Below are 20,085 nucleotides of genomic sequence, written 5' to 3' on the forward strand. Positions count from 1 at the left end.
CAGAATGAAATCAGTGTTCCTTTTCTATAAACAACTTATTTAAATAAAGTTTTCCATCTCCATATTTATTCCACATGGTTTTAGCAAGGCATGAGGGAGGTCAACTATCTATCTAAAAAGTGGCTTTTATAGGTATACTGATTATTAATGGTTCTCCAGTCTGAATAGCAACAAATAAAGTCAATCAAATTATCTATTTGGACACAGTCAGCCTAGGTCATTGAGGTGAACAAAGAGAAAGTGAGTTGCCCTCTGAGCTACTTTCTGATGGAATGAGCCCCCAAATATCATCTCTTCTGTCCATTTTATAAATCACATTACCCTGGTTATTTTCTTGTTGTATATTATGTTATAGTTGTCGGTTTTTTAATCTTGAGAATGTTACTTTTAAAAAAAAATTTTTGTAGTTGTAGATAGACAGCTTGCCTTTATTTTATTTATTTATTTTTACGCAGTGCTGAGGATCGAACCCAGTGCCCCAACCATACTAGGCAAGTGCTCTGCCACTGAGCTACAGCTCAACCCTGAGAAAGTTATTTTTATGTGCCTGAATTTCTAAATGTGTAAAATGTAGATACTATTAACTATTAACCGATCTCATAGTTTTGTGAAGAGTAAATGAGACAATACATATTATATTCTTAGAACAGTGCCTAACACATAGTGTTTATTAACTATCAGCTATTAACTAATAGCTATTCTCATCATCAGTTTATTAAAACACTAGGTCCATGAGGGCACATACCTTATTTGTCCTGTTCCCTGATATTTCCATTGCCTAGTACACATGTGTTCATAGTAGGTGGTCAAAATGTCTTATTTGTTTTGTTTGGTTTGGTTTGGTTTTATTCTGGGGCTTAACCTAGGGGGCACTTTACTCCTCAGTTCTTTTATTATTTATTTTGAGATGGGGGTCTCACTAAGTAGCTTAGGGCCTCCCTAACTTTCTTAGGGCTTCACTAAGTTGTGGAGGCTGGTTTCAAACATGCAATTCCCCTGCGTCAGCCTCTGGAGTTGCTGGGATTACAATTAGCTACCACACCCAGCTAGCTGTCTTGTGTTTTCATCCTCAAAATAAACCTCCATCAATAAAGGTAATCTGTGTACTTCTTTTCCTTGCAACAATCCTCATCAAAACTTCACCAAGAAACTAAAATCCATCATTTAAAAAAACAAAAACAAAAACAAGATACTTGATCATAAGAAAGAGCCCTCCTGGGCCCACTGACCAAGACCACAGAGTAATCACTCTTTTCTATATTAGTATGTGGAGGTCAAGCTCCCTGATGCCACAGGGTTGTAACCATCAATTTAGCCTGTGAAGAATGGTTCCCAGTTCTGATAGGAATTCTCAGATTTCAGTCTGTTTTTCTCTCATCATTATTTTCCAATGTCTTAAAAAGCCACAAGAACCACAAGAACCTGGTCACACTCTGCTGTGGTCTCTAAGTCACAGCCACTCCAGCCTCATTTTCTTGGATGCACTTCTTCAGAGGGCCTGACCCAGCACTGACTTGGTCTATTTTGAGAGCAGCACCTCTAAATATTAATTTCTTTTACCTTCCCCTGGTTGAAGGACAGCACTCAGAGGTAGAGGTTACATACAACATAAAAGAAAATCCTCTGGGATTTAGAATCCTTCTTTCAAGAGTGTCCAGAGGAATATGATCTGCAGAGCTCACTGTCTTGCAAACATACACACAGTACTGCTCAGCCCCTTGTATTTTACATTTCATCCAGGTTTCCTGGTACAATTGTGAACATGTTTGAAAACACAAACAATCAAGGGGTAACAGCAAAGGTGAAAGGGCAAGCAGTCCTAAAGAACAAAATCAACAGAAAAACCTTCCAAAACCAATTTCTAGGGGTATTTCTGCCATTGTTGAAAGGTTAAATCACGCATCATTAAATGCATGGAAAGGCATGAATTCAAAACTGCAAGAAAAGTACAGTTAATATATGTTTTTAAAAAATCAAGTTTCCTGCTATTTAGAGATAGGTCTAACTGTATCCCCCCAAAGGCCAATACTAAACATTTAAATGGTAATGAATTGAAGTCACTGGACAAGGCTGTGTGATAAGCTTACAGAGTATCATTCATAGGGAAAATTCAAGATAGGTATAGCTCAAAAATTATCAGGGTAGGCCTCCAGCCACATTAGGCGCTAAAGTGACTTAAAGGCAACACAGAACAGGAATTTGTAATACGGGAGGAAAACTCCTAACTCCGACACTTATTAGCTTGTTAACTTGAAGCTCTTTAAACATTACATTGAGGAGTCTCACTTTCCTTATTAATGAAATAGAAATAATAATTGTACCAATACCATAGTATAAACAACTGTACTATGAGACAGTATGAGTTTAATGAAAATTGTCCATTATAAAATGTAATTATTTTGTTATTAATATAAGCATGTAAAGCTTCATTAAATCCCTTTCATAGATGAGGCAATGAGGCCAGATTTCAGAAATGTGCCTGAGGGTGCAGAGAGAACTTACAGGAATAAGGAGCTCACCTTTCTTCTAGGGTAGTGGTCCTTTCCCTTCATCTGCTTCTCCTATGAAGCAATACAAACAGAAGGGGCCTGAAACAGAAGGATTTTCACTAGCTAAATCTTCATTGTCAAAGAAAAATCAGGAGCTTCTTGCCTACCAAATGCTATTTCTACTACTTCCCATTCTGTCATATAGCTAGACCTTTCAAGTATTAAAAATATGTGTGTGTGTGTGTGTGTGTGTGTGTCTGTCTGTCTGTCTGTCTGTCTTTGGCCAGGCATGGTGGCACATGCTTATAATCCCAGTGGCTTGGGAGGCTGAGGCAGCCTCAGCAACTTAGCAAGGCACTAAGCAACTTAGTGAGACCCTGTCTCAAAATAAAATAGAAAAGGGCTAGAAATGTGGCTCAGTGGTGAAGCGCCCCTGGGTTCAATCCCTGGTACAGGGGGAAAAAATGTCATCATAGCTTTGATGCTGGCTTACCTTTCCCTTCTCAAAATAACTTAACCTCAGGCCAATCTGATGTCTTAGAGTTATAGAAGTGTCAGGTATGTGCCACTCACATACATTATTTAAATTTTAGTTTCCTGAGAACCAGAAACAGCTCACTTGCAACTAGATTTCTATCAGTAGTGTGAAAAATCTTAAGAATTTTTCAGTAGTGTATTGGTAGATAAAAAGCTATCTATAGTTAACAGCATTCCAAACAGCTATAAGTCTCACTACTGGTTCTCTAGAGTTCAGTATCAGTTACATAGACCAGTGGGGTTCACTTGTGCAGTGCTAGTCATAGCTTCTTAAAAAGAGCAGAACACAGAGTTATACCACCTAAAATCAACAACAGAGGGGGAAAAAAAAGAGAGAAAATAATGTTCATTATATCGAGAATAAGAAAAGAGTAGATAGCATGTTATAGCTTAAAATATAGATACAGTTGGAGATTCAAGAAATATTTACCTAACATCTATTATATGTTAAGCACCATGCCAAGTACTGGGCAAACAGGTGAAGAAGAAATGATGCCTGCAGTTAAGGAACCAGTATAAGAGAAAAACTTATAAAGAAGGTGGGATGGGAGGGTTAAATGAAAAAGGGCCAGGAAGAAGCATTACCCCTAGAAGAGTCATATTTCACTTGGCTAGGAGCCTCCTGAGTGCTGGTACAGATTAAATGGCCTAGAAACTTGACCCTGAGGCTTGTCAATTCTGTAAAAGCAAGCAAGGCTATTCAATCTTAGCCTTTATTCCCTGCCTACCTTACTTGCTTCAGTCCACATTATGAGAACAAGATTCCTTTCTGTACTTCACCCTCCTTTGGAAGACTGGGAGAAGGGGTTAGCCCTCTGCCCAGAAAGTTTGTTTTCCCAAGAACTTAGAATTCTAATTCATTAGAGCTCCAATTCATTACTCTGGAGGCTGAGGCAGGAAGATTACAAGTTTGAGCCAACTCTGGGTAACTTAGCAAAACCTTGTCTCAGAATAAAAAATAAAAAGGTCTAGGGGCAAGCTCAGTGATGGAGTACTACTGGGTTCAACCCCCAGTACCAAAAAACAAAACAAAACAAAAAGCAAAAGAGCTAAGGAGAGTAAAAGTATTCCTCTAACAGTAATCCAAGAATAGACTTTAATTTTAAATTAATTTAAAAACTTTTAATTTTATAAGGAAATTGTCTCAAGGAGAACCTGGAGGATAGATGGGAGGGGGGAATCTATGTTCAAGGAAGATGGACTTCAGTTCATGATTCACCTTAACAGGAAGCCTATTAACAGGTTATTCTTTCTGTCCTAGACGGTTCCCAATTAGCCAGGAAAAAAAGGAAAGAGAATCCAAGAGATTATATAAATATATGATGGCATATTGGTAATAAAAATAATGCTTTGTATTTCTTTTTTCTTTTTTTTTTTTTTTTTTTTTTGGTACCAGAGATTGAACCCAAGGGTACTTAACTACTGGGCCCAGTCCTATTTTTATTTTTTGAGACAGAGCCTCTCTAAGTTGCTGAGGCTTGCCTTGAACTTGTGATCCTCCTACCTCAGCTTCCCAAGCCACTAGGATTACGGGTGTGCATCACCATGCCCAGCTAATGCTTTGTGTTTCTTTAGCACATCCTTTCATGATGATTAAGAAGGTTATTTTTTTTTCAATATCTTTATTTATTTTTATGGGGTACTGAGGATTGAACCCAGTGCCTCGAATGTGAGAGGCAAGCACTCTACCACTGAGCTACAGCCCTAGGCCCTAAGAGCGTTTTTTGTTCATTCATTTGTTTGCTTGTTTGGTGTTGGGGACTGAGCCCAGGGACTTGCATGTGCTAGGCAAGTGTTCTACCCACTGGGCTACCATTCCAAGCCCTACTAAAATTTTTATTTTCATAGAAACAGGGTCTCACTAAGTTGTCCAGGTTGGCCTTGAGCTTGAGATCTATTGTCTCCACCTCCCGGGTAGCTGGAATTATAGGTGTGCATCACCATGTCTAAGATTAAGGTGTTTTTAAAAAGTGATTATCTCATTCAGTCTAAAAATAGTTCTGTGATATTCTAAAAGTAGTAATTATTTTTACTTTTCCATAGCCCCTGATAGGTTATTTTTATTTATTTATTTGTAGTACTATTTATTTATTTTCTTGCAGTACAAGAGACTGAACCAAGGAGTGCTCTACCACTGACCTACATTCCCAACCATTTTTATTTTATTTTGAGACAGGGTCTCACTAAGTTGCTGAGGCTGGCCCCAAACTTGTGATCCTCCTGTCTCAGCCTTCTGAGTTGCTAGTATTAAGGTATGTGACACTGTGCCCAGCTCCAGGCATATTTCACACTGAAAGATCATGATCCTTCAAAAAATATAATCTATGAAAGATTCCTTCTAGAAATGCTCATACATCATTCAGTGATTGGTACAACATCCTCCAGAAAGAAAACTGCACAGGACTACCATTCTAAACAATTTCATGAGAAAAGTCAGTCATGAAAAACACAGGCTAAAGGATCAGCAATTAAAGGAAATGAGAGTAAATATCATGAATAAAGGAGAAAATTAAAAACTGTAAGAGGGACCTAAAGAAACAGATTTAATGGTAGCTGTTAACTACTATAGTCATGACCATCCAGGAGACATATCACTGGACAAAATTAGCTCTGTGAAAGGCATGCTCCCAAACATGTTGGGCAGCCCTCAATCAACCTACCAGAACTAAACATTCACTGCCACTACATAATCATCATTGTTCTGCTCTATTCTTCATGTACCCTGCCCGCTTCCAAGTACCTCTTTTGGGTTCGCCCTTTTAGCAAAGCATTCATGTACTTACTATTCAGTGAAGAACCTGGCAATGCCATACTGGCTAATATCCTCCCTGTTCTCTAGCAGTTGGCACACTGCATCCTCCATGTACGTGAGGACATGTCGCTGGGCTGCAAACAAAAAACAAGAGAGAAAGAGAAAATGAGAGAGATTTTTAGAGATCAGTGAAGTTTTCCCAATCCTAGTAGGAGGCCTTACAAGTCAATCAAGGTGTGAGCTCTGCCCTAGGAAGTGGACTAACGTAGGCAGAGGAAACTTGCTGGCCCTAATATGATCTCAGGGGGCAGAATGGGTGAACACAACATGAAGAACGCAAGCTACTGCCATCTGGCTCACAGTTACTATCAGCATCAACCCTCCATCCTTCTTTCAGTGAGGAAGACCAGTTGCTGAGGAGTATTAGCATCGCTTAAGAGATATACATGGAAGTTCTTTTCTTTACACCTCCTTCTACCATCTGCCACTTCTGCATGTTCAAAAACTTATTCTAGGAATTCCATTCCTGAAGCCAGAATGATCTGACTTTAAGGAAAACATAGTTCTTTAATTTTAAAAAAGTTACTAAAAAAGGTTAAAGATCATGAATATTCCAATACTGTTGTATATGTAAGTCATGACACTGATAAATAACAACAGCATGATCTGGGTGGCTTATTAGATATCTGTCATATATTGTACATTTTTTTTTTTTGTGGTGCTGGGGATTGAACCCAGGGCCTTGTGCTTGACAGGCAAGCACTCTATGAACTGAGCTATCTTCCCAGCCCGAGATATCATATTTTCTACATTTGTTGTAACTGGAAAATGTATCAATTAGCCATGAGCTTGTAATATAGAATGTGAATATTAGAGCTAGACAGACTTGGGTTTTTAAATTTTTTATTGGTACATTATACATAATAGTGGGATTTATTAAGTCATAGTCAGATCTGGGTTTAAATCGTGGCTCTCTCTTTCGTAACTTAATCTGGGATAATTACTGAATCTATACCTGTTTTCTTCTGTATCAAGTGTGGAAAGCAATATAATTTCAATCTATTTCTCAAAGTATTATCAATCAGATCAATCCCTTGATCTGAACCACCTGGGATTCCCTATTAAAATGCAGATTTGCAGATTTAGTGATCTTAAACTTCCAACTGGAGCCCAATAATTTTTAATAAATACCTTTGGTGCTTCTTATGTACCCTGAAGTTTAAGAATCACAGAACATGGGCTTTGGAGTTCAGGGAGACCCAAGTTCCATTTTCAGTCCTACCATTTTCTAGCTGTGTGACCTTGAACAAATTCTCCCCAAGCCTATTTTTCCTTGTAAAATGTGAATAAATAACTCCACCTCACCTGCCAAATAAGATTTTAAGAATTAAATAATGTATGTAAAACAACATAGTACCTGATGCATTCTATATACTTGACATATTTTTTTAAAAGTCCTTCAAAGGACTGGGTAGAGTACTTGCCCAGCATATGCAAAGCACTGGATTCAATCCATAGTACCACATAAAAATAGGTAAATAAAATAAAGACATTTTATCCATCTAAAACTAAAAAAAAAAAAAGATTATTAAAAAATTATTTTAAAAAAGTCCATCAGAAGGGCCAGGGTTATGGCTCAGTGGGAGAACACTTGTCTAGCATGCACAAGGTCCTGGGCTTAATCACCAGCACCCAAGAGGGGCAGGGAGCAAGCTTTTCAGAAAGGGTTATTAGGATTTACAAGCAAACAATAAAGACTGGAACTTTCTGTATAGCATGGCTCAGTGAAATGCTTCTTCTACTAGCCTGAATTTTATCTTTAGGTATGACAATGGTATCCTGACATACTTTATATAACAACTTCCAATTCATGTTCACATTTACCATCCAGAAATTCAGAAAAATACTTTCTTCTGGAGCAGTGAGAACAAAAACCCAAAAGTGATGAATATACTGCCAAAAAGCAATTCCAAGAAGTTGCTGCCAAGGTTGATATTTGCCTATTTTATAGTTTCATTCCTCAGGAAAGATTACCTAAAATTTGCAAAAATGAATGCTTAAAAAACTGTTTCTGAAGTCCTGGTAGTCTAGTGAAGTTCATAAAACAAATCCACCAAGCTAAGCTCAAGCATTCATCTGACAACAGTGACCCAGGGTTCCACCATGTTTGCCCCAGCTGGAAGTACAGAAGAGCAACATGGTTACATTCCATGAGTTGTCTGCTTATATGTATGAAGTGCTTCCTCAAACTAACAACTTTCAACCACTGCAAACTGTCCTCCCCCACCCCCCCAAAAAAAGGTTGTGAAAACAAAACAAAGCCCCAGGGCTTCATCAACTCAGTTCATCCAACTGGGAAACTATTTCTTTAAGAAATGGCCCAAAGGGATATGGGGACATAGGCCAGCAGAGAGAACATATCTAGGTAGTGTTTGGGAGGCCCTAGGTTTGATCCCCAGTACTGCAAAAGCATAACAACAACACAAAGACCAAACTGGGAGCTGGGGGTGTGGTTCAGCCTTAGGGCATGAACTAGAGAATGTAAGGCCTGGGTTCAATCCCCAGCACTAAGAAAAGAAAAAATGTAAAAAGAAAAAAAGCACCAAATCTGAAAATGAAGCTGTGAGACGATACATGCCAATTTCTGGCATTAATTATTTTCAAAATACCAATCATTATAATTAAGTAAATATTAAGCTGGGGAGAAAACAGAACCAGACTAACAATAAAATCAGTTGTATTTTCACCTCTGTGCTCCCCTTCCTCCTTTACCCACTTACTCTGATCTTACAAAAAAAAAAAAAAAATTCCTTCCTTGGGCAATATGGCCTTTTATGACTTACCTCTACCTAAGGCTAGTACAGGACTTTTTTTTTTTTTTTTTCTTTTTGATGGTAGAAATGAAAGAGATCCACTTAGAAGCAAATCCTGCTGCTTCTCCTCCCTTGCTCCAGGGACTAAAAGTCAGTGTGAAAGCCCTTTACACAGGAAATGTTTTCAGAGCAGTTAGAATCAAAGCACTTTTGTCATCCCAGAAATTTTAAAAAGAGGGGGATTTTTTGGAAAATAGACTGCACTAAAAAAAAAAAAAAAAAAAAGGGAAAGAAAGAAAAAGAAAGGACTATACCTGTTTAACATTTATTTGCCAGATACTTACTTGAATGTTACAATTAATAGTACCTTTTTTAAGCCCTTGTGCGTTTTATTGAACAATGTGCCAGATAATGTGCTGATTGTTTTATACACATCATTTAATTTTCACCACAATCATATGATAGGCCTTTTTACTTCACAAATGGGAGAACTGAGCCTTATAGAATTAATTTGCTCAAGATTACAAAGCAAGCAGAGGAGACAAGATTCAAACTAAGATTCTGATAACAAGCATCTGTGCTCTACTATATTGCCTCATCATTAATACTTATTATCAGTGATGGAAGTAAAAATTATCTTCATTTTACACACAGCACAAAGACAGAAGTGTATGTTAATAGTAAAATTATCTGAGAAATAAGGTCTATTTGTGACTTTGTGAATTTGTGCATGTATGTACATGTATGTGCACATGTGTGTCTTTCTGTCCTGTCCCCACCTGCATACCATTTGTGTGAAGTTAGAACTTGCCCCCAAATTTCAAAGTTTCTTAAAAAGAACCACTCCACCACAAAGTATTTACCCCACCCATTCCCAGTTCACAAAGTGGAAACCAGAAGTCCTGATGCTTTTTTAAGTTGTGGGTGAAGAGAAAGAGCTAAGAGCTGCAGAGGTAGGGAAAGGCTCCTCTCCATGAGAATTTCACACCAGCCAACAGCCAAGTGTGAAGCTCTCTCTAATTGCTGCTCCTTGGTGGTTTCCTTCACCTGCAGTTCTTATCAGTCAAATGTTCCCTCTGTGGTTAAGTGTACCACCCAATCCTGGAAAATCCTTACAGTTTATCAAACTTCAATGAGACAGAAGTTCAAAGCTCTTGCCTGGCAATAAAACATGGAGAGTGTCGTTTTATATTATTTTTTAAATGTAAAGGAATAGGCTTTAATTTATGTGAATGATTAAAGAATTAAAACAGCACACCTGCACCCCTGGAGGGCAAAGATACCTGGCCACCTTAGCTGCCCTCTTGGAAAAAGGAGAAGTATTTAAGACTGGCTTTTCCTCTTCAGCTTCACCATGACTTCCACAAGATCAAGTTAAACCTTCCAACATGTATCAGTGAGGTTCTGAAATCTGCACTAATGCCCAGCTGCCTGTCTTTCTAAGATATCATCATTGTCTGAGATAAGCATTTATAAGTTCATCATACTACACTGAAAAATCTAAAGGAAATGTAAGGAAACGCTATGATCTGTTTATGAACCAAGCAAATGAAGGTAACTGTAGATGAGAAACTACTGGGTTCTGTTGATGTCCCCCATGCTGATCATTTAGTCTCTTTATACCCCAATCACTCCTGCTTTAAAAGGGGTATGAGCCTAAGATTATGTTTGACAATGAACTAGTAACTTAAAAAACATTTTATATGCACAAAAAGTAACATATTAATGATTATATTATTGCTACATACCGATCACAGATTAAAACAGCACAGCAATTTACTTCACTGGTTAAGAACATGGTTCTTGAATCAGGCCCACCTGTATTTTATTTCTAGTTCAGGAACTTACTGTGTAACTTTATGCAAGTTACCTAATCTCTCTGCCCTTTCTGTAAAGTTTAGGCAATAATAATACCTACCACTAAAGACTGTAGTGAGGATTAAATAATCTATGTAATAATCTTACTTGGCACATAGTAAGTGCTCAATAAATAATAGCCCCCTACCCACCCGCTTAAAGTTCTATTCATCCAACCAATAATATTTCCAGGTTATATTCAGACTATATATAATCCTATTCCTATAATAACATATACATAATCACATACACATTTTAGCTACAGCTTTTAAACTTGTGGGAAGCATTCACTTATTAACTGCTAATTACTCAGGAGGCCCTAATTTATACGGGGAAAGTCCAAAACTATTTCCTTTTACTCTCTTCCCAAACATAAATACCATCAAAGTGTAAGCTGTTTATTTTGCAATTAAATAAAGGGTCCCATTTGGAAAATTTTGCTTGAGGGGTCTAGAATTTCCACATACAACATTAGTTACACCCCTTTTATTCTTTAAATTATTATTTAATAGAGTCTCAATGCTAGAAAAAACAAGTCTCGGTGGGAAAATATTCATGAGGTACTATATGTTGATATTAATAGATACAAGGGCAATAACAGTGTGAATGAAAAGCAGAGTATATACATATATTCAAGTTGAACTTTAAATGTGACTTTTTCTTCCCTTAGCAGCAACTTTTTTTTTTTTTTTTGGTGATACTGGGTATCGAACCCAGGGATGCTCTACCACTAAGCGACATTCCCAGCCCTTTTTTATATTGAGACAGTGTCTCAATAAATTTCTGAGGCTGACCTAGGACTTTCCATCCTCCTGCCTCAGCCTCCAGAGTCACTGGGATTATAGGCAGGCATCACCAGGCCCGACACCAGAATCCTTTTGAGACACATTTAAGTCTCCGAGGCCTCTTGAGATTCAGATGTTGGCTGACAAAAATGTGTGTATGTTGAGCTAAATTAAAGCTGTTCTCTAATATAATAAAAATAAGCCTGGGAACCAAAATATGCTAGGTAAACTGCTTAGATGCTTCAAGTTCAATATCCTTTATAAATCACTAACATAATACAGTATTTGCTCTTGTGAGCTACAAATAGATAGCTTAATGGTTTAAAAAGTTACTAGACCTCTAAAATTAATGATCTGTATCCTCCATCTTTACTAGTATGTCCTGGTCCAAGACAAATGATTCTAGTGAAACATTTTATCATCCATACAAGACCATCTTTGATCTTGGACCACATTAGATCAATTTCCCTTGACCAAAGGGGATGAGGAAATGAGGAAAATAAGCACATTTAGTTCTTATACAACTCAATGAGGTAGGTAATAGCTTTTTTGAAGCTCAAAGAGGTTAAGGAACTCCTGCCCAAAGTCTAAAAAATTACTGAGGAAGGATTCAAACTTAGACTTGACTCCAAAGTCAATCCCTTCTACTAGAGCTCAGCATGCCTCAAAACCAAAATGAATACAAAACAAAGCAAGAAACATCCAAAATCCTATGATGTGTCCCTTCTTATATGTATTATCTAGAAACTGCTGGCTTTTGCTGTAAATATTAGAAAAGCTTAAACTGGCAAATCAGACAAAGTATTGTCAAGATCTTTACATTATAACAAATGTTTCTTTGTGTGTGTGTGTGTGTGTAGGTTACTGGATATTGAACTCAGGGCCCATGGGTGCTCTATCAGAGCTACATCATCAGTCCCTTTTATTTTTGAAACAAGGTTTGATAATTTGCTGAGGTTGGTCTTGAATTTTGTACCCTCCTACTTCAGCCTCATGAGTACCTGAAATTTCAGGTATACCCCACCACACCTGGCACAAATATTTATTTCTAATTACATATGTAATTATGTTGAAAAGTCCAAATGATACAGAAAAGGTTAAAGACCAATTCCAGTTCTCATAGATAATAAGTTATCAGTGTGAGATGCATACTTTCAAATATACAGAAATACACAGCTTATAATTGTTTTTTTTTAAGTTGTTTTTAAGTAAATGACATATACTTTTCTGCACCTTGCTTTTTTCACTCAACAATGTCTGTTGATCTTTTATAAAACAATAGAGAACAACTTACCCTTTTGATATTTCCCAAAGGTAGGTATTTTCCTATTTACAAATATTTAGGTTATTTCTATATTTTGATTGTAACAAACTGTAACATGTTGAACATTCTGATTGTAATTCTGAAGACAGAACCTAAGGCCTCCTGAATGCTAGGTAAGAACTCTATCACTGAGCTATGACCTCAGCCTCGTTGAGTATTCCTGGACATGTTTCATGTTTCCCTGTACATAAGTGCAAGAGTTCTTCTAAGGTAGAAGTTCTTCAAAATGGAATTGGCACTTCAAAAGATGCATACATCTTCACGTTTACTAGATTTGGGCAATTGCTTTTACAAGGTAGTTATTCCAATTTACACTCCCACTAGCCATAAGAGAACCTGTTTCACTGCCGATGTTGCCAATTTAATAGTTATAAAAATGCTATGTCACGTAATTTTAGTTTGTTTGTTTACTTATTTATTTATTGGTACTAGGGAATCTAGAGGTGCTTTCCCACTGAGCTACATTCCCAGCCCTTTTTAACTTATTTATTTTGAAACAAGGCCTTGCTAAATTGCTGAGGCTGACCTTGACCTTGTGATCCTCCTGCCTCAGCCTCCTGAGCTGCTGGGATTACACATGCAGGCCAGCATACCTGACCCTAATTTTAGTTTTCTTGATTACAAGTACACTTAGGCATAGTTTCATGTTTCTCTGTATTTCTTATTCTGTGAACAACTTATTAGTATCTTCTGCCAATCTTCCCCTCTGCCTATTTTTTCTTCTTCTTGATTTGTAGACTTTTCCAATTCTGTATAAGTCACATATACATCCACATTATGACTTTTAAATTGTTTGTACTGTCATTCATATATAGAAATTTTAAATGTCAACACAGTCAAAAGTTTTTTTTTGGCTTTTTATATATATTTGTTCAACAGGTGTCCTCCATGTACATAAGCCTATTGTCCTATATTTTCTTCAGGTGTTATATTTAGATTAAGCTAACTGGTCCTGAATAGAATCATGATTTCATGTTTAATACAGCGAGTATAACACTATATAAAAACAAACTTAAAACTTGCAGGGCAGTAAAATAAAAGGTACTAATCAGAAATCAAGCCTCTCTTTAAAAATACTAACCACGTCTGAATATAAAACTATTATGAGTCAAGTTTTAACTTTGAGTCCCAGAAAAAGTTACAAATGAATCATACCTTGCAGATCAATATTCCTAAGAAATATCCTTGATATAAATGTGGGAGGCTTCCCTCCTTTAATGTTCTTGATAATTACAAGGTTTACTATATAGCAGTTAAACCTATAAATATAATAGCCACAAATATTTATTAAGCTTAATGTACTTCATAAGATACCGATCTAAGTTTTTGTAAGTATTAATTCATTTACTCCTCGCAACAATCCTATGAGTTAGGTATTTTATTTTATCCCCATTTTATAGACAGAAAAAAGGAAGGCTTAGCAATGTAAGGGAAGTTACTAAAGTTAAAGGGACAGTAGGCAGCAGACTGGCTTTGAAGCCACACCTTTAGTCTGCACTGGAGACAACTGCCACCCTTGAAGAGATACGCATTATGACGTGCATCAAATGGAGCTTTCTGAGAACAAATTTACAAATTAAGAAAAGATCTTTTTACCTTAATAGTTTATTACAAAACAGACAAAACTAATACATTGCATCTGTTTATCCAAACCACCAGAGTGCTGTTTCGAGTCAAACTCAAATATTTAAAGACATGCCAGAGGCAGAGAATTATACATATGCTAACAATCACCTGGGACAACCAGAAGACAAAAGGTGACTAAAGATCTTGATGTAAAGTATAGGATACAAACTAAAGTCCACTTCCCCTAACCCAAAGAAGTGCTGTACTAGTTAACAGCTGTGCAGAGCTGAGGGCCCTGGCATTTCAACAGTCTCTGATCATCCATTAATCCTCCCTTCTCACCTTCTGCTTCCTAAAACTGATTTTTAAATATTTTTGGGATGTCTATTAAGATGAAGTGCAGAGTTGGGGTTGTACTTCAGTGGTAGAGTGCTTGCCTAGCGCATGTGAGGCACTGGGCTCGATCCTCAGCACTTTGTAAAATAAATAAATAAATAAAATAAAAGTATTGTGTCCATCTGCAACAACAACAACAAAAAAGACTAAGCGCATAAATCCTATTGCCTCAGTATTTGCAGCCTAAATCTCACAATACAGAATTAGTAGGTTGGAGTTCTGCACTTTCAAGTGCCAGAAACTACAGAATCTCTCTTTTTTTTTAAAGTAGGCTTTCATAGAGGTTCAAACTGAAAGCACTCTGTTAGCTGATCATAACAAAATGTACTTCCTGAACCCCAGAGAAATCTAAAGTAGCACTTAAGTTTACCCACAGTTACAATCTAGGGGACACATGAAGAACCCAAGTAATAATTGTCATGACAATAACTCTGCAAAAATAGTTACTCATGGAACAGTGCAGTTATCAAATCACCTCCATAAACATTCACTCAACTATTTTCCAGAAAGCACCATAAGTTTAAAAAAAAAACCTGCAAACTGACAAACATGGAATCAATCATATGCCACTTACAATGTTATATCAGGCAGGGAAGTAGTGAAATCACAGTGTGAAAGTTGTGTTATATGGTCATAAAAAGTTACTCTTTAGGAATAAACTGTATTTACATATTATCATTAAATTCACAGATTTTCATTAAGTTGGTAAAATGCAATTTAACTAAAACATGCAGATTAATGATACTAATGCAATCAGATACTAATTCAATTACTTATTTGGCATTTTATATTAAAATATTTCATATAAATTTGTTAACATTCACAACAACTGAAATGAGAACAACAGACTCTCTCTCTTTTTTTTTTTTTTTCTAATGACAGACACAGAAGAGTTCTAATTTAAGGGCTCTGACAACTCATGGGCTTAGAATCCCCAGTCCTCTCTTTTCTGGGTGATAATGCCTCTGGATAAAAATGGAGATTGTTTTTCAAATGAGAGTCTCACCTGTCAAATCCCCACTAAAAACTCTGTCCACACCCTGCTTATGGGATATAACTGTAATAATGCTCAATAATCTACTGAGTTTCAATTTTGGTTATGAAAGTAAAGGATGCTCTTGTAGATATTTATAGATGCCCCAGAGGTCTAGGCCAAAGAGCACAAAAATCATATGGGATGAACGACTGGAACAGCACAGGCTAGACAGGAAGGCCCCAGTTCAGTTTACATAGAAAACTCATGCCAACATCTAATATATCATCTAAGTTAATGGTGGTAAGTACCCTATAAAGATATACTTTGGATCTATTTTCCCGGACCCCTAATTTTTGACTCTTCACTTTAGGAATACTGAAATGTCCTTTCCTGCCAGGTCCACTCAAATGCCACTTTCTTCATGAAACTTTTCCTGATTCTCTCCTAGTTAAAGGAATCATTTCTTTTTCTGAACTCCCTAAACACCTAAATAACTCTGTAGCACTTTCTACCTTGATAAAGTTATTTCTGTTATACATGTGCTTTCTTCTTTATTGGACACCCTGCTCCTTAAGAGATAGACAAATACCATGACTCACATATCTTTTATCCCCTTTAAAATTCAGAACCATTCAGTGTCTTCCACATAGTAGTCATTCAAATATTTACTGAATGAATACATAAACTGTATCCACTATTTATAAACTGTGGTGCTGTTCTTTATTCAAGGCAACCATTTCAGGACTATGCCTCCCAGGTGGGAAACACTAAGTACCAAAACACATTCTGCTACAATATTAGGGTTCTTACAGGAAGCCACTTTTGTCCTGTTCTCAACCACTCTTTCTGTTGCCTTTTTACTGTTCCTTCTCTCTATTCCAATAAGAAGGCACTTGTTCCTTCTATTGTTACTAAGAGCCTTATTATGTTCGAGGTAAATGAAAAAATACATTCGATGCAATTACCAGCCCTTGCAAATTTGGGGGCTACTTGTCATTTCAACATCCAGGACTTGAATAAAAGAAAGTCCAAATTCTTTTCACTCTTAAGAACTATTTTCTTTTTTTCTTTCTAGACAAAATGGAAGCACACAGCACAGGAAGCAGTTCTCAGTAAGCCACCGTTCATAAACAGCTTTGCTGAAAGCATAACAAAGGTTCTGTTGTGCTCTTGCATGGCAGGGCCAGTAAGCAGCAGGAGCAGATGAACTCTTTAAGAAACAAAGGTTCTGTCTTCATGCAAATGTTTGCATTAATAAAAAATGAAGAAAAAGATATAGAAAATGGAGGCTAGCTGGACATAATAGGTCTCTAAATGGGAGGTTTTTCACATTTTCCAGGCGGAGTCAGCAGGTCTTTTAAAAACTTTGTCATTCTGAACATTTCACAGACATCACAAGAAAGACATGCAAATAACAGAAGCAAATCAAAGGACATCCCGCTGCTATGCTGGCGCCTCCCTCATCCATGCCTGGTTTGTCATTTTCTGTTAACCCTAGTGTTGGCTGATGTTTTGTTGAGGAATGGAGTCCCTAGCCCAAGTGGCAGTACATGTCCAGCCAGCTGGCCCCGGCACTGATAACATTACAATGCAAACCATGTACTACCACTCAGGGACACGTGCTGCCAGGCAACAAGTGCAATGTGTGATTTTTACACACTCGGCTTGCAGATCTGCATGGGAAAGAGCCTCTAAACTAACCACTTAATAAGATGTGGTCTTCTTGAGTGTGAGCATCACTGAGTAGTTCTCTGAAGAAGGATTTGCTGAGGACCAGTGCTTCAAAGTCAAATACACAATAAGGGCCTTAAAATAAATACAGAAAATAAAAAAGGGGAAATGTGCTAGGTACTATGTGCCAAGATGGTGTACTATGTGCTCAACCTACCTTGTCTTACTTAATCTTCACAACCACAATTTAAAGTAGATACTTATCCCCAATTTACAGTTGAGGAAACTGAGGCTTGGTTTTGTGTAATCTGCCCAAGATCACACGGCTGGTAAGTCAAAACTCCAAACTGTATAGTAGCAATTCTCCCTCCATTCCATATCTTTTTCTCACCCACTTTCTGTTTTTGACTGAAACTCATTAACTCTGAAAATATTCCAATGAACACATTTATTGTAGCACCATGAAAGTATCACTCTTCCTCCATTTTTAATCATTTGGAATCTTTATCATCTATTTTTAAGAGGAAGTGACTTTTGGTTCAGTTATGATGCACATCTAATTCACACTGCAGATATTTTCTCACAGAAAAATGGATATAATTTAATATATTCCATATAATAGAGCATTCAAGAATCTCCTAAAACTCTTCTACAGTGCCTCTGAAGGTTCACTGCCCACTTGTCAGAAAACAACCTCAGAACCCACATCTGTTTTCCTAGGAACACATGGACCATTTTCTTTTTCTCTCTCTCTCTTTTTTTTTTTTTTTTCCCTACCACGATCCTTAAGCTCTGCAACAAACATAATGACAACCCACTAAGCCCCCTGACCTGGAAATTCCTTGTCCTCCTCAGTTTCCATTAAACATACTATTCCTCTTCATCAGGACTCAAAATCAATTATGTCCTACCACAGACTGTGCCATTTGCCTCTGGATTTACAATAGTCCCCCTTCTCCGCAGTTTCCCTTTCCATGATTTCAGTTAACTGCACAGGGCTGGATAAGTACAGGGTTCGATAGCCTTCAAGGTTTCAGGCACCCACTGGGGTCTTGGAATGTATCCTCTGCAGATTAGGGGGCTACATTACTTAACTTGAAACAATAGATACTTCATTACTATTCTCACCACTTCTCCTAAATTACAAAAATAAGAAGTAGAAGGACTTTAAGATCATATTGTTCAACTCCTCTCATTTTATAAAGAAACAGAAGTCTGTCTTCATTTTTCCCTCTTGATTCAGTGATACAAAGTTCTTAGACTTACTGAAATGCTAAGTTCTAAAGTTTTCCATATTTACAGTTATAGGCGAAATGGTAACTTTTCGGTTCAAAGCAGGCAAAATAAATCATAGCAATCACTGAATATTTTAATTCCCTCAGAGACCAAAAATGATAAGGAAAAAGAACTGAAGAAATGTGTATATAAGAGGATTTGAATTAAACCAAAGTAGCCCTTATATTTTAAAGGGGTTTTCTTTCTTATTTTTCTTTCCTTTTTTCCTTTACTTGGTATTACATTTTCAAAACTTTAAAGTACCCTATTTTGAGATAATAAATATTTCTTCATGCAAATGTGGCTGAGTTTAAAAATACATTCCCAGAATTTTAAGTTTTCCCCTAAAAACTTTAACTTTTTAGTTTTACCAAATCATTCTCTCTATGGACATATATATTCTCTTTGATTCCATCTCTCATTTATCCTATCTCCTGCTAGATACAAATGGCAGTATGTTTAAAAGGAGAGAGAGACTGCTAGAGTTGGCAAAGAGCAACCTGTACCACAGTACAATATAATACATAGATGCTTTCGGTATCAAGTACCCTCTCCTCCTCTCCCCAGCAAACAAACACACACACACACACACACACACACCTGGGCTCATGGCCAATGGGCATAAAGATCCTATTTCTTAGCTTCTCTTGCATCTAGGCTTTACTCATGTAACTAAGTTATAAAATGTAGGCAAAATATTTTGTGGGTTTTCTAGAAAGCACTTAAATGAAACTGATTCTGCTGAGAGGTTATTTACCCTAAGGGATAGAAAGTACTCCTTCAGTTCTCATGAATCATGAGGTAAGGGACAGAATTCCTGGGTAGGATGTTGGCACAGGAAAACTGAAGCTGGAGGCCCAGATCACACCTTGGAGTTTACTACACCAGCTGTCTTCAGACATTTTTTCTACAAAAGAGAAATAATCTTTTATCTTGCCTAAACCATATTATTTTAGATTTCTCTCTTGAATGCAGGAAACCTAAAATTAATATAAGTCATCTATATATTTTCCAGATAGTATAAAAGAAGGGATCAAACATGGCTGACAAGTATTCAATCTGACAGCTCATGGAACACTCATGATTCCAGGGGAGCGCACCAGGATAGACCAGAGCAGTTCCAGACACTGTCCTAAAGAAGTGCACCACCATCTTCAACACTTGCTGCATCCTAAACAGGAGATTGACTCTCATGACTTGAACAATAACATTTGTATTTCTCCTGAAAGCTTGCTAAATATTTTCACATACATTATCTCATTGAACTTATTATCAACCTAGGAGTCAAATAAGGCTGGGAATGGAAATATCTCTGTTTCACAAATGAAGAAATTATCAAAGGTCACACAATTTTTAAGTAGTAGGGCAAAAACTGGAACCTTAATATTATGAGTATAAATATTTTCCACTGAATCACAAAATCAGATAATTCTTAGAAAAATTCAAAAAGCTTAAAATGGTCATGATTAATATTAATTAACTGATAAAAATATCATGACTGCAAAATAGGCCATATAGCAGTGTCTTGGTATTTCATAGAACTTAAAGACTTTAAATTTTTTTTCCTTTACTAATTTGGGAAAAATTCTGCTTTATGTTGAAACTGATGATAGCTCAGCTTCCTTCTCAGATCCTATATTTTGA

General features: G+C 36.9%; 1 protein-coding gene across 2 annotated transcripts in view; it reads right to left on the reverse strand.

The window, feature by feature from the left end:
* The window catches only part of Cstpp1 (centriolar satellite-associated tubulin polyglutamylase complex regulator 1), a 166,641-nt gene that overhangs the window by 125,762 nt on the left and 20,794 nt on the right, over positions 1-20,085 (reverse strand). For both annotated transcript variants that reach the window (XM_047518966.1, XM_047518967.1), the window contains exon 2: positions 5,810-5,912. In XM_047518966.1, the coding sequence (XP_047374922.1) occupies positions 5,810-5,912 (103 nt within the window). The remainder of the gene's footprint in view (positions 1-5,809; positions 5,913-20,085) is intronic.

The sequence above is a fragment of the Sciurus carolinensis genome, chromosome 11, assembly GCF_902686445.1.
Source record: "Sciurus carolinensis chromosome 11, mSciCar1.2, whole genome shotgun sequence".
In the NCBI taxonomy this organism is placed as follows: domain Eukaryota; kingdom Metazoa; phylum Chordata; class Mammalia; order Rodentia; family Sciuridae; genus Sciurus; species Sciurus carolinensis.